The following is a 14,049-nucleotide window of genomic DNA, read 5'->3' as shown; positions in this document are numbered from 1 at the left end:
CTGACCGTTCAACATTGCAACGGCACTGAAAAAAGTGAGTTATGACCATTTTTCACACTGCATCTCCATGGTCACAGGATTTACATTTGGATGCTTGACAACTGACACATAATTATGATGGTTGCAGTGTCCCAGAGTCATGTAATCCTCTTTTGCAACCTTCTGATGAGCAAAGTCAATGGGGAAGACAGAATCACGCAACAACCGTGTTACTAATTTAAACTGCAATTAAGAAATACGGTGAGAAAAGTTGAAAAATGGAGCAAACTCACTTAACAAAATTCTCACTTAACAACATAGATTTTGGGCTCAACTGTAGCCGTAAGTTGAGGACTACCTATATGTACAACTCTGTCCATAACCACCCAGTGCCAAAACTTTCCATGTAGTCAAGTTCTCAAAAAAATAAAAATCAAAAACCTTGCTAGAAGATGAGGAAATTTCCTTTTTTGAACTGACAAGTCATTGCATGGGTCTGCTTCTAGTCTGCCTTTAAGGCAGAAAAGAGGTGAAATTAAAGAGAAGGACATTAAAGTAAACTGTGGGAATGGGTGGATTGTAAACAACAGCATACACTGCCGGCAGTAGCAACCCAGCTTAATACAAGCAGGGAGAGATTTCAGGAAGGGGAACCAGGCCCGAATATTTATCTCTTAGTCAGGTTGCCTCATTCCTTTTCAGCCCGCCTTATCGGCTTCATCAGTGACCACATCCCTTTCACTGTTCGGCTCCAAGTTAATGTTTGACCGAAACTGCCTGCCTTTCAGGGAACAGATCTTGTGGAAAAGGGCAGAGACTACAACAGTACTGCTGATCGGGTTAGCTGTTCTTTAGGGAGAACTGAGAACTGTCTTCAGCATTGAGCATTTCCTGTCTTCTGTCCCACCCAAAACAGGTGAACAAAAAGCTTTCCTCAGTTTGTTTTTTTCTCTCATTGTTGCTAATTTGATTGAGGCAGAGGACTAATTCAATAAGGCCTGGGGGTAGGGTGGGGAATATGAGAGATGAATGTGTTATTAAAACTTCAAGTCTGTTTGTCCTTACATAGAACAAAAGGTTCTTCAAACCAACCGATCTAGCTTCAGAGTAAGTGTGGTGGGATGTTAACTGTAAGACTGTAGAAAGAGTGACCTGTGGTGACCTGCTTTTCTTTTCCTGTTTCCATACTTAGTTTTGCTCATGGAGGCCTCAAAGGATGAGGATTGTTGGCACCTCATTGATCACAGCCACGTGAAAGACTTTGAAGTAGACCAATGGGTGAAGATCATTCTTGCCCTCATCTATAGCATTATCTTTGTGGCAGGGATCTTGGGCAACAGTGTCACCATCCGGACTTCCAAAATCCTGCAAAAGAAAGGCTACATGCAAAAAGCAGTGACTGACCACATGATAAGTCTAGCATGTTCGGATCTCTTGGTGATCTTACTGGGGATGCCTGTGGAATTCTACAGCATCATATGGAATCCTTTCTCCACCACAAAAGGAGATCTCACCTGCAAGCTGTACAGCTTCCTCTTTGAGGCTTGCAGCTATGCCACTGTGTTACATGTGGCCACCCTAAGCTTTGAGAGGTACATTGCCATCTGCCACCCATTTAAGTTCAAATCTATTTCTGGAACCTACAAAGTGAAGATCCTCATTGCCTTTGTTTGGATTACATCGGTGCTGGTGGCCCTACCCCTTCTCTTTGCAATGGGGGCAGAGCACCCTTTGGTAGACACCCCAGGGCATCGAGGGTTGGTTCTCTGTGAAAAATCCAAGTCTCTACGTCTGCCTGAATTTAGTTTAAATGTGACAATATGTACCAATTTATCATCCAAATGGAAAGTCTTCCAGTTTAGTATTTTCACTGCCTTTATTGTGTACATCATAGTATTGGTTTCTGTAACATTTATGTGCCGGAATATGATTAAAGTCTTGATGGTCTACAAGCAAGGAACAGTGGAAGTAAAGGGAAGAGAAAAGCAATCCCAATTTCTAAGGAAAACCGAAAGTCCAGAGAGCAGAGGATCCAAGAAACAGACTCTTATCTTCCTAGGTAAGTTCATAATGGGATTACCATACATTGATGGGTGAGGGATAGTGAGCAGTAAGAAATGGGTTACAAGACAAGAAAGAAATGTAAGAGAAAGGATAATCTGAAATAGAAAATTAACGGCAGAATTGAATTAGGCTCTATAACTTTTCATATTGACTATTTGTTATTCATTATGGAAATATTCTTGCTAAACAGAAAGTAAGTGACACAAAAATTATCTGGTGCAAGCAACATGAATGTGTATTTAAGACGAATGGATTTATTTCAAGTTGCATTTCCTTTTTCTTTATACGTAGAATCCAATGCCTGCATTTTTCATAGCGTCTCCTAAATGCATTCTATGACATTTTTTCATTATTATTTAAGAAAGCTCTCTATTTTTAGAGACTTGTACAATCGTTGCAGCCTCCAGATGGTCTCATTGGGTACGAGTTGGAAGTTTGTATCTCTTCGGTTAAGTGTGTCTTTGTGTGAGGATGGAGTTCCTAAAATTCAATTTGCTTTCACAGTCATGTTGTTTGATGACATTGAATTCGTTCCCCTTAGAGAAATAAAACAACGTTTGATGACCTCACAGCGTTTTATAAGCAACAAGAAGGGAAAGATGGAATTGGGAGTCTAAAATAGGAAGTATGATAAATATATTGATCCATGTACATTTGAAATTTCTGAAAAAGCAACCCAGGCAATTATTTGAAATTCCTATCTTTACAATACAGACCTTGTCAGAAATATCTGAATTCGGCAGGATTTACATTTACATCCTAGAAAAGAAGGTTAAGGCTTACTAGCATGGGCTACAATCTTCAGCACCAAACTTGGAAAAAGACAGTTAATAATAATGCTAACAATCTATTGATTTGTATAACATTAGATTTTGCAAAGGCAATTTGTACCATATATCCCATCCATTTCTACCATAATCGATCTCTACCATATATGAGTGGCTATATGATTAATCAATTGATCCAGACTTTCAGAATATTCACCCCAAGATGTATATTTAACCTTGTCACTTTATTTCACTGGTCATGCTTCTTTCTCTTAAACATAGCCCTATCATGTAAATCTTTCCTAGTACATTTCTCTCACCTGGATTTGCATTGAGGGTCTAACAACAAGGCTACCATATATGGACTGTAAAGATCTACATCAGGGATGTCAAAATGGTGGCCCGCAGGATGGCTGTGTCACACACTGGCCACACCCACCCCTATCCGCAAAGGGGGAAAAACATTGTGAAGCGACAGGTGACGGCAACGTGACACGGCGAGTTTGACACCCATGATCTAGATAATCATTGGATAACAACTTTGTGGTTATCTGGTGCTGATCCACATATTTCTAGTTATGGTAATCATAGGCAAGGGTTCACATGAACCCTAAGAGCCAAGGTGGCGCAGTGGTTAAAAGCAGCACTGCAGGCTACTGCTAGATCAGCAGGTCAGCGGTTCAAATCTCACCGGCTCAGGGTTGACTCAGCCTTCCATCCTTCCGAGGTGGGTAAAATGAGGACCCAGATTGTTGGGGGCAATATGCTGACTCTCTGTAAACCGCTTAGAGAGGCCTGAAAGGCCTATGAAGCGGTATATAAGTCTACTGCTATTGCTATTGCTATGAAGATGTCAGTTTTGCAGGCTCTGAAACCTCCTTGGGATTATTCATCTTTGCAGGATTTATATATTTATATAGTTATATTTATATAGTTATGTTACTTTTGAACTACTATGTTTGTTCAGATTTCTCTGTAAGTATGTCAGGATATATAGTTATGTGCTTGGTAGAAGCCATGCATTTGCCCAAAACTCTTTAGATTGAGATTATAAATATTGCATGCAATTGAAGGTATTGGATTAGAGATAGTTAAAACGATACCATTCTCTCTCCACTTTCTTTCAAATGTACACTGGTTTCACTAAAGTCTTGATAATTCTAATTGCTTTCATGTGTTGTTCTGTTCTGGAATGTGTTATGAATTGTATTTATTAAATGACTGGCAATTACATTAGATTCTGCTTTTTCCTTGCCACATTTTCTTACTCTAAACCTTATTAAGTTGTTATTTCCCCATTCTGAGAAACATGCCAGATTGTTATTCACTGGGCATCAGCACTTTATTTTGGTTTCTTAACTTTTCATCATGTTCTGTCTGAATGGCTGCCATTCCTTGTTTATGCTGGCTTGCCTCCTACAATTATCATCTTCTATTAAACTATCATGAGTGTGCACGTTACCAAGACGGGGGGTGGGGAGAAATGAAAAGTAAATTAAAATACATTAGCAACTATTGAGTATATAAGTAGATCAGCAATTATATTTATAATTTCCTAACAGTTTGTGCTGTTACTATGATCTGTAGCCAATGAAACCTCAACTATTTAACTTACTACAAAATGAATGCAGTGAATATTGCAAATTCCCTTCCCTTCTTTTTATTTTGGGGGAAAAGAAACAAGAAAATGTGGACATGCTGTTACAATTCTAAAAAATAAATAAAGCAATTAAGGTGGCATATTGTTTATTTCTGGTTTATTGTTGCGCTAAAAAGAATTGTTCATAAATGTAACGGTGAAAATTAATATCCCATTTTCAGCTATGGAGAGTACTTTTCCTGTATTGTTTTAGTAAACCCTATAATGTGTGGATTCTAATTCTCATAATTTATAGTTAGGAGACCAAATGAACACTGAAGAATGCTGAACTAACTTACATATTGGTACTTTGTGGTGGGGCAATGTTGACTTACAGATAACCACAGAATTCATAGTTAATGAAAGTTTTGGATTCAGGCTCTACACTTTTTGCTCAAAGACTTTTTAGTTTAATTCTTTACACTATCTTTCACCTACATCCATTTCAGTATTTTAGTAGATTAGTTTGAAGAATCAATGGTATAGCATGTTAACAAATAACAAATATGTTAACATATTTTTGTTACGTTTTTCATTCCATATGTGGCATACTTAATGTGCTTTCAGTATATAGCTCCATAAGCTGATGTCATTTCATAACACTCTAAGTACACTGCTGTATATTAAGCAACATGCTTTGTTTCATCATTTTGTGAGTTGGGGTTTTCTCTTCTGTTGATGTGCCAATGTGACTAGTGATTGTATAACATGTGCTTCTGAAGTTCATAAATGTATTTTCCTAGGATTTAAGTAATATCTGAACCCAGTGATCAGTTGTTTGTGGGGTGAAGTGGGCATTAGCTGTTTTTCTATTTGGACAGGATTTTTCCTATCTGACTTTACCTACCTGTAGCCTAAGAAATTTATCTAGTATAACAGTACATGGCACAGTACATAGACAGTACATGCACTTTTATTCCTAAAAACAAATAGTTGTCACCACTATTGCAAACAAATACTATGCTATATTCTGGGGGAGAAATACATTTTGCTTACATGCCATCAAGTTGGTTTTTCTTTGAAAACATCTCATTTCTCATCTAAGAAGCTTCTTCAGCTCTCTTCCAGAAGCTTCTTCCAGAGCTGAAGACACTTCTTGGATGAGAAGCAAAACATCTTCAAAAAGAAACAAGAGAGTCAATTTGCCTCTTGAAAAAGCACCTTTGGGACTATGATCAGAAAGAACACTAAGTAATTGTTAGGAAAATACATTAATTTTTTGTAAAAAGGTGCCCTGTTGCCTGCAGTGGTTAGTGGCTTCTGAGATGCATTTCGGATAACTCTTTAATATGTCTCACTAATTATCTTTGGTTAGAGAAGAGATTAATGAACAGGAAATAGAAATCATGGCCTACATCCATGAGAATACCACATTTGAAGTTGTGGCTTTCATAAGAATTATGCTTTGGGGTGCTTTTAATCTAGACTAAATGAACAAATATATTGTTTACAAATAAATTGTTGAATTTAAATATTTTGATAACAATATCTCTGTCTGAATTTCATTTAATAAACGGATCAAATTAAAACAAATATTTGCTTGTTCCAAATATATTTCACATTTCACATAAAATGTAAATGACAAACACAGAGCAAGATGTCTTAAGGAGTCTAACAGTAATAAAAACAATTTATAGCCTTCCTCCCAAGTTGTTAAAAGTAATAACTTCTATAAAGCAGAAATTAAATTCATAAATCTACTACTCAAGTCAAAGCGTATGAGGCTTTCAGTGATGTGCGGTGAGGTTTATGGCTGGTGAAGTAGTCCTCTCCCCCAGCACTGTCTTTTGCCCACCTGTGCTCATGGCAGAGCTCAGGCAGGCTGTCGCAAGCTCAGGCGGGCTGCCGCGAGCATAGGTGGGCAAAAGAAAGTCACTTTCTTTCGCCCATCTATGCTTGCGGCAGAGCTCAAGCGGGCTGCCGCGAGCTCAGGCGGGTGAAAGAAAGTGCTTTAGTCAGTGGGGTGTTGTGGGAGAGGAGAGAATGCCTGAGCATTGCATTTATTAAAGAAAAAAGAAAAAAAGGAAATTTGAAGGAAAAGAGGGAGTGTGGGGTGGGGGTGGGGGGCATCAGAAACGGAGAAAGAGAGGAGGAAGAGTGAGTGTGACGCTGCAGCTTTAAACAAAATGACAGAGTTGAAGCCTCTAAAAAATGTACCTTCTACTATGAAGCAGGAAAACTGCGTGCCTCAACTACCTTGGGATTTTTTAGGCTTTTAACCCTCGCTTAACTCTGCTCGAGCGCCTAAAAAGTCAGACTAGATGAGGCATGCAGTTCTCCTGTCTTATGGTAGAGAGCGCTTTTTAGAGGCTTTTTTAAACAGGCAGTCATTCAGTGGCAGCAGCTAGCTAGCCTAACCTCAGCACTTGCCTTTTCCTGTTTCCATTTTTTTCCTTTTCATGATTGACAGTGGTGAGGCTGTGGCTCCCCTGCCTCCCCTGACTGCATGTCACTGCAGGTTTTAGTGCTACATTTTGGTTTTTGAAAAATAATGCAAACAAATTGAATACATGTTAGAGAGGGAATGGCAGTGAAATGTTTTCTGTGTGCTATTTAGACCCCAGTATTGAATTTCAGGATGAAACCAGAAAAGTAAGATCAAATAATAAGCCTGTGAAATAATAGTTCAAAAAATAACCTAGTAGTGAAGAATGTAATATTTGTTTCTGAATATGAGCTGTAATGTAGATGCAGGGTTAATATTTTGCAGAGAGTCACTGGGAAATGTAATTTTCCAGGGGTGGTTATTGCACTAAGGGTGATACAACTTCTACTCTAGATTTTCCAAAAGCAATTTTATAAAGTCAGTATAAGTATTAATAGGATGACCAAGTGATCCAAGCCATTCTCTTATGGGCAATTCTTTGCTTGGCTTTTTCTTTCTTTTTTTTTCAATTTCTCTATCCACCAAGATTCCTCCCTCTCCATTTTAGTGTACATTGGCCTAGTTATTAAGATTAATCTGGCCTCCAACATTCCATGTATCAATTTATTTACATTTACACACAAAATGATGTAAAATACCCCCACCCTCATCTTAAAAATACTGACAGTCCTTTGAAACATTGCATCTGTATATTTGGTGTGATACAAACCATTCACCTATAATAATTCATCTTTACCTACAAAGAAAAAAAGTAGAAACTCATTGAAATCTAGCTAGCAATTACTTTGAATGACAATGCACTGTTATCCATGCTGTTTTCTTGGCAAGAAAATAGCCATGGTTTGCCATGGCTTTTTTCCAAGATGTTTTCAATTTCCAAAACTTAGTCGACAGTGTTAGGATTTCTGGTAGTGTCTCATACAACTAGTAATTTTTTCCAGTATTGCTTAGCTCTATGAGATCAGCCAAGACACTGTCATCCAAAGTAAGCTTTGAAAAGGGATATAAAGTTGACCTTTGGATTAGGGAAGAAATGAACAAGCAATTTCCTTTCAGGAAATATTACTCAGTCCTGGAGAAAGAGGAAAGCTTGAGAAGGAAACTCAAGACAACTCTGCCTTGATTTGATTCAGTACTAGAGGAAACAGAAAGGAAGGTAGACATTTTTTCAAAGTTCTGTGATTCTATCTTGGTACAATAAGGAGCATTTTTGACCTCACCATCCTCCAACAACTGACAGCTTTACTCTTTGTTACACTGAAAAATGATTTGATTTTTAAGCTTTCATTACTATTCTTGCACCAATGAATTCTCTCTTCTTTTTCTCTAGTAGCTCTGAGCTGAAGAGCATTGAAAACCAAAAGGCCTCATTCCTTACAGAGAGGATGAGCAGAGGGCTAAATCCCCCAGGACTTCAGTAGTGAACTGGTTCAAAATGGTCAATAGAAGCATGTTTATTTTGCTACCTGCCTTTGTTCAACTCTATGCTTCTGGAAAAGGCGTTGTAAGGGGGAAATTGCTTGTAGGAAATAAATGTGCAGCCCTGGCAATTTCTGTTTTTTTTTTTTTAAAAAAAAGAAATACTCCCTTTTAGGTTTTAAAACAGAAAGAAAATGTATATTTGACTTAATATATAGGATTGCTGAAAATCAGCAGTCAAAAGGCAATACACAATATGAGCAGTAATAAGGAAGACACAAGGGTTTTAATGAAAGTGTACATAGACTATGGGACCCAATTTTAAGTCTCATCCAACAACCTGAGCTCCAGAGGTGGTATTTAGCAGGTTCTGACCAGTTCTGGAGAACCGATAGCAAATAGGAAATTTTGAGTAGTTTGGAGAACTGGTAAATACCATCTCTGACTGGCCCTGCCCACATCTATTTTCTGCCTCCCGAGTCCCAGCTGATCGGGAGGAAATGAGGATTTTGCAGTATCTTTCCCCTGGAGTGGGGAGGGAATGGAAATTTTATAGTATCCTTCCCCTGCCATGCCCACAAAGCCACGACCACCAAGCCATGCCCACAGAACCAGTAGTAAAAAATTTTGGATTCCACCACTACTGAGCTCCCTTCATGATTTTGAGCAGCTTACTTTTCTCCAACAGGCTTACTTTAGAGGTTGCTATGGAAAGTAGAGGCAAACCAATAGATGCTAAAGAGCTATAAAAGCAATAAATATAGCAAGGGACTTACATATCCTTTTTAGAAATTCTAGCTCTGAAAGTGAAAACATTAACTAATAGAACAGCACCACAGAAGAGAGTGATTAATCTCTAGCATCACAAATTATAATCTAGCTGACTAGATTGTCACTAGACTCAACTGATCTTCATCTCCACCGTCATCTCCTTCCCCGCAAGGTCTATATGGGCTCGCTAAAGAGTTTTATTCCTATTAATTATGATTATAATTGACTTTAAATTGAAAAGTGCGGCTTTTTATTTCATGGACTAGAATATTATGATGAAACCATTGTTGGGTTGAGAAATGGATTTGGTTTAGGAACATAAGAAGTGAAAAGGTAATGCCTAAGTGTTGGCATTTGGCATTGAATTGAATTTAATCCATAAGGTTACAGAACCAAGACTTATTGCCTTCCAAAGTAAGATAGGTAGATGACCTTTGCTTCTAAAACTCCTTCCTTCTATAAGAGAGCAGCAGCAGCCCCCCCCCTTGCAAATGGCCTATTTCTTTCCTTTTTTTAAAAAAAAAAGTGGTTGACTGTTTCTGATCAGTATATGGATGGTTTTTAAAAATGTGACTGTTTATTTAATAGGGTGTAAAAAAAATTACCATGTGAATTTTACATTACACTTGCATTTATAGGTCAGTGCAGAATTAAAAGATGGGAATTCAACATTTGCATTTAAATAAAACATTTTTGATAGTTGAATGGTGCACAAATCAGAAAGTATTTCCTGCATTCAGATAATTTTAATGTTTTCTTTAAGGAAAATTAAAAACTCTCCCAGTTGTGCTGAAGTTTGAAAACTATGTTTGCTTTTAAGCTATTGTTAAAATATTGTTATAGCTTGGTTTAAAAATATAATAGTTTTTTTTTAAAAAATTCCTTATGGTCTGTAGTGAAATCTTCAACTAGAGTGGGGGGAGGAGTGAAAAGGGGGTTGAGCTTAGAGTCCTTACACAGCTGGAAGATGAACAGATGTTATCTCCCACAGAATCCCTGAAACCCTTATCTGGCTCTTCCCAAGAGAATGGAATCAGTCTGGCAAGATTCTTGTTAACAGGAATAAAGAAGCAACTTTGATCAGCTCGTGATGTCATTCTGGTTCCTGTGTCTGACACAGTCTTTGAGCTGTTGAAAATAATTATAATGTTTCAAAAACTGTGCATAAATATATATATATGTACCATAGTACCCAAGTGACTTCTGTGTTTTCACAAAAGTCTTAGTTCTAACCAGACAGACAAGATATGGAGAAACAGAGAAAGTCTGCCCTATGTGACTAAGAAGTTTCCCCTTAGGCTAATTAATGTTACAGCTAACAGAGTCTAGAACTTGCTATCGATAAAGGTCAGACCTTCATGTAGTTCAATATTTGTATGGATTTATTATGTTAGAGATGCAGGGAGTCCTGTTATGATCAACAAATGCTTTCATTTCAGTTTTTTAGGTCAGTTCTTCATCTGTATCAATAGTGCACCTCTCAAATCTTGCTCAGTCATTAAAGTACAAAGGTATAAGGGAACATAATTCTTCAACTCCTCTCCAGAAGCTTTATTTAGAATTAGCATAAAACCCCTGTCTGAGATCTTCACACTAATCTGACATACTTAGCAAAGGACGGAGGCTTCAAAAGAAAAAGTAATAAGTGCTGAAACTGGCAGGCATTGCGATAGTTCATATCCGACAACTTTCACTTTGGGTGAAACTTCATTTTACGAGGAATATAAAAGGAGACGGCCAACGCTACATTTGCAGGGGGAAATCAGTTCAAATGGAAGCAGGGGTGTTTAACCTTTCCTATACACTGATGGTCTCCTGGCCAATTTTAAAAATTGCCTTTTCCCCCAGCCAAGTTCTAGATGGAAAAAGCTAGTTTCAGGAGGCAAAACACAAAAGCTTTTAAAGCTATCGATACATATGCAGGCACACATGCACACACACATTGTATTAAAAGTTGGAAAAGTTCTGAGATCAGAAGGTATATGTTATTTTTGCACTTTTTTGGGAGGAAAATATTAGTACTTGTCCTATTATGAACATAAGTAAAGGACAGGACCAAACATGGAGAAATTTTGAAGACATGGACTTTGTCAGTGGACTAGGCCATGCTCACAAAAAAGTAAATCATTATTTTTGGCGGGCTTTAAATACTTCTTAATAATCTGCTTTATAGGTTAATGAAAACATTAGCTGTAACAGACGTAGGTGATAAATAGCCTGATATTTGCAGTCACAGTGAGCGAGAGAGTGAAGGAAAAGGGAAACCCTCATTTGTTGCTAAATAAAGCTTTGCACTTCTGAAGTATATATTAATCTTTGCAGTGAGCTGCTTTGAAGACATTTTGCATGGCTGACCTATGGAACCCATTGTTGTAAAATATGAATTAGCGGCTTATGTTGGCTCTTTTTTACTTCCTACATCTTAGATAAAAAGAAGGAAAGCCCAGCGTCTGAAGCCGAGCACCTAATTTTTTCACAATCAATTTAGTGTTGGCAGATTAATGTGTAGCTCAAAATAAGGGTGCTGCGCACGGAAAGAAATAGCCTTTCAAAAGATCACAGAGGAAATATATTTTCTGAGGCACCTGGCAAATGGATTTGCAGTAGGACAGATTACTTCAAGTACTCTACTAAAAATATGTGCTTGACATCTACGGATGACTCCGGTGCAGTAAAATTTGACAATAGTGTGACTTCTGCTACAGCAAAATTAGATGTTTCTTCATAGGCAGAAAATGGGCTGCATTTGGATTGTTAGATGAGTTTTTCTTCTTTTACTGAAAAAGATACAGCTTGAGGGTATGATGAAATTGAAAGAACAACTTGATTGATTGATTTTAAAGGGGGGAAAAATAGCTACAGTTCAAGTTCGTTATTTAAGTTCCCTGAACTTCAAATGCATTTCTTCTTAGGTTTGGCTGATAATACCACAGATGTATAGATTAGGAGTTTGGAATTGCTTTCATTTGGGTACCCTATGGATGTTATCATATAAAAGATTAATGGATTAGGTATCCAACGATATCCAATAATCAATCATATCTCATTGTATCTATAAAAATCATGCTATTGTGGGTGCATTTTTGGCACTGAATGTTAGGTTCCACTGCCCTTTAAGTGTGATCTGTTTGTCTTTGAAAACAGCTCTCACATTTTATTTTTGGAGTGAGAAGTGGCATATTTTAAGATAAAATGGATGACTTTTAGCAAAGAAGTATCCATTTAAATCCCAGATTGGATGGCTTTAGAGGTAAACTAAGCCTTCTTATGTAAAATTAATAAAACTAACTAGCTTTCTAGCTGGACAGAAGAAGAAGGCCATTTTTGACAATATTCCCTGCCCACTGCACTGACTCACACCTCTGAAAATCTCCTCCACTAAAGAGCTGATGCAGAGAGGGAGAAATGAGGGAGGGGGCAAAATCTGAAAAAGACTTTCCTTCCTTTTTCCAATTAATACTTCTGTTCATTGCTCATAAAAATAGAATTCAGCTAGTCATTTTGTGTTCTCCCAAAATGTAATGTTTCAATTTAAGAAACATCTTTAGTTTTGAAAGAAATACTGGAGACTATTTGTTTCTTGATAAATAACTTCTGTAGTTATAACCCAATAGCCAACTAATCTGTTCTGATAAAGTCCAAACCCTTCCCTTGTTAAATAGATTGCTATGCAGTATTTCCAGTTTCTAAAAAAAACTTAAAAATCCTAGAATGTGATTTTAATTGAGAAAATAAGTAGTTCTCCTTAAATTTTAGGGTGTTTTAGAAACCCATTGGAATAGGAATTCAGAGCAATACAAAGAACAATTCAAATTCCAGAAACACCTTCTGAAAACTCTAGTGTTGAACTATTAGTCATGATGCAATTTATTAGCAAACGGCTCTCATAGTATGCTTCACAACTGTAAGTTTTGGAAAGTATGTGTGAAGTTTTCAAATAGAGATGAAAATGCTTTGAAAATAGCTGTAGAGATTTAAGAAATTTAACAAGTTGAAGGAGCTATTTCTTGGAAAAAAGAGCTGAAATCTGCCAAGAGCAATTGATTCAAATTCAGAGACAAGCATTTATAAAATACGATTAATTCTGAACTTTCCCTATGAAAAAGACAAGTGATCTCTTGTAGTTGCCATAGAGATATATTTACAAAAGTTGTTTCAACAGGGCCATAGAAATCTGTTGGATGGTCCTAAGTAGAAGCAAGACTTAGATCAGAGGTATCAAATTCACGACCCATGGCCTGGATGCGTCAGGCACTGGCCACGCCCATCCCCGGTTTAGCGAAGGGGAAAAAGTCATGATACATCACATAACGACAGCAGGACGCTGCAAGTTTGACAACCTTGACTTAGATCTTTTTATAAGCCAAATCCTGTAATAATTATGTAGAAGATTTTTTTTTTCAGAGAATGGCTAATGGATTATGGTTGGGAAACTACAGCATCTATAGGTCTCTTTTTTCCATTCTTCTACTGTGGTTAGGAACTATTTTCAGAGCTTGGTAGGGAGGAATAATGCTAAGTTTGTGGTATAGTTATGTTTCCATCTGGATTGCTTACAGAATGAGTTTTCTTTGTTCTTTTAATTTTAGCCACATTTTTTCTTTTTTTGTTGTTATTTATTTTCTTTCACTTTTATACTTAAATTTTACAGTTGTTTTCTATGAATAATGGTTGTAGGATGGGGATTTAATTTTCCTTTAAAAAAATAAAACAATGTGAAAAGTATTATCTTTTAAAATAGCATTTTAATGGGAAGATACAATGAGGTTTACAGGGAAATGAGTAACCAAATTCCAGAAGCTGTTGTAGGAAAGACAATTTATCAGAAACTGAATTTAATATGTGAAATATCTATATTTTGTACAATACTTTGCTTGTAGCAGCAGGTTTAATTGCAAAATAATTTGCATTACTTCTAAGTATCCAGTTTGCAAGGTGGAAGATTCTAAATTTTCAGAAGAGTTAGTGAACAAGATTTCCATTGGGGACTTCCGGTCTGGCGTCACGCTGGAACGAGCTGCTGA

General features: G+C 37.2%; 1 protein-coding gene across 1 annotated transcript in view; it reads left to right on the top strand.

Annotated features, from left to right (window-relative positions):
• The first annotated feature begins 785 nt into the window (after positions 1 to 785).
• The window catches only part of GPR39 (G protein-coupled receptor 39), a 175,613-nt gene continuing 162,349 nt past the window's right edge, over positions 786 to 14,049 (top strand). The window contains exons 1-2 of the mRNA XM_014075807.2: positions 786 to 895; positions 1,172 to 2,038. Of these exons, the coding sequence (XP_013931282.2) occupies positions 1,180 to 2,038 (859 nt within the window). The 5' untranslated portion in view covers positions 786 to 895; positions 1,172 to 1,179. The remainder of the gene's footprint in view (positions 896 to 1,171; positions 2,039 to 14,049) is intronic.

This window comes from Thamnophis sirtalis, unplaced genomic scaffold (assembly GCF_051295495.1).
Source record: "Thamnophis sirtalis isolate CommonGarterSnake01/CBP01778 unplaced genomic scaffold, rThaSir2_p1.2 scaffold_1, whole genome shotgun sequence".
Taxonomy (NCBI): domain Eukaryota; kingdom Metazoa; phylum Chordata; class Lepidosauria; order Squamata; family Natricidae; genus Thamnophis; species Thamnophis sirtalis.
Note: the sequence above shows the minus strand (reverse complement) of the source record. Positions and strands in the feature narration are given on the sequence as shown.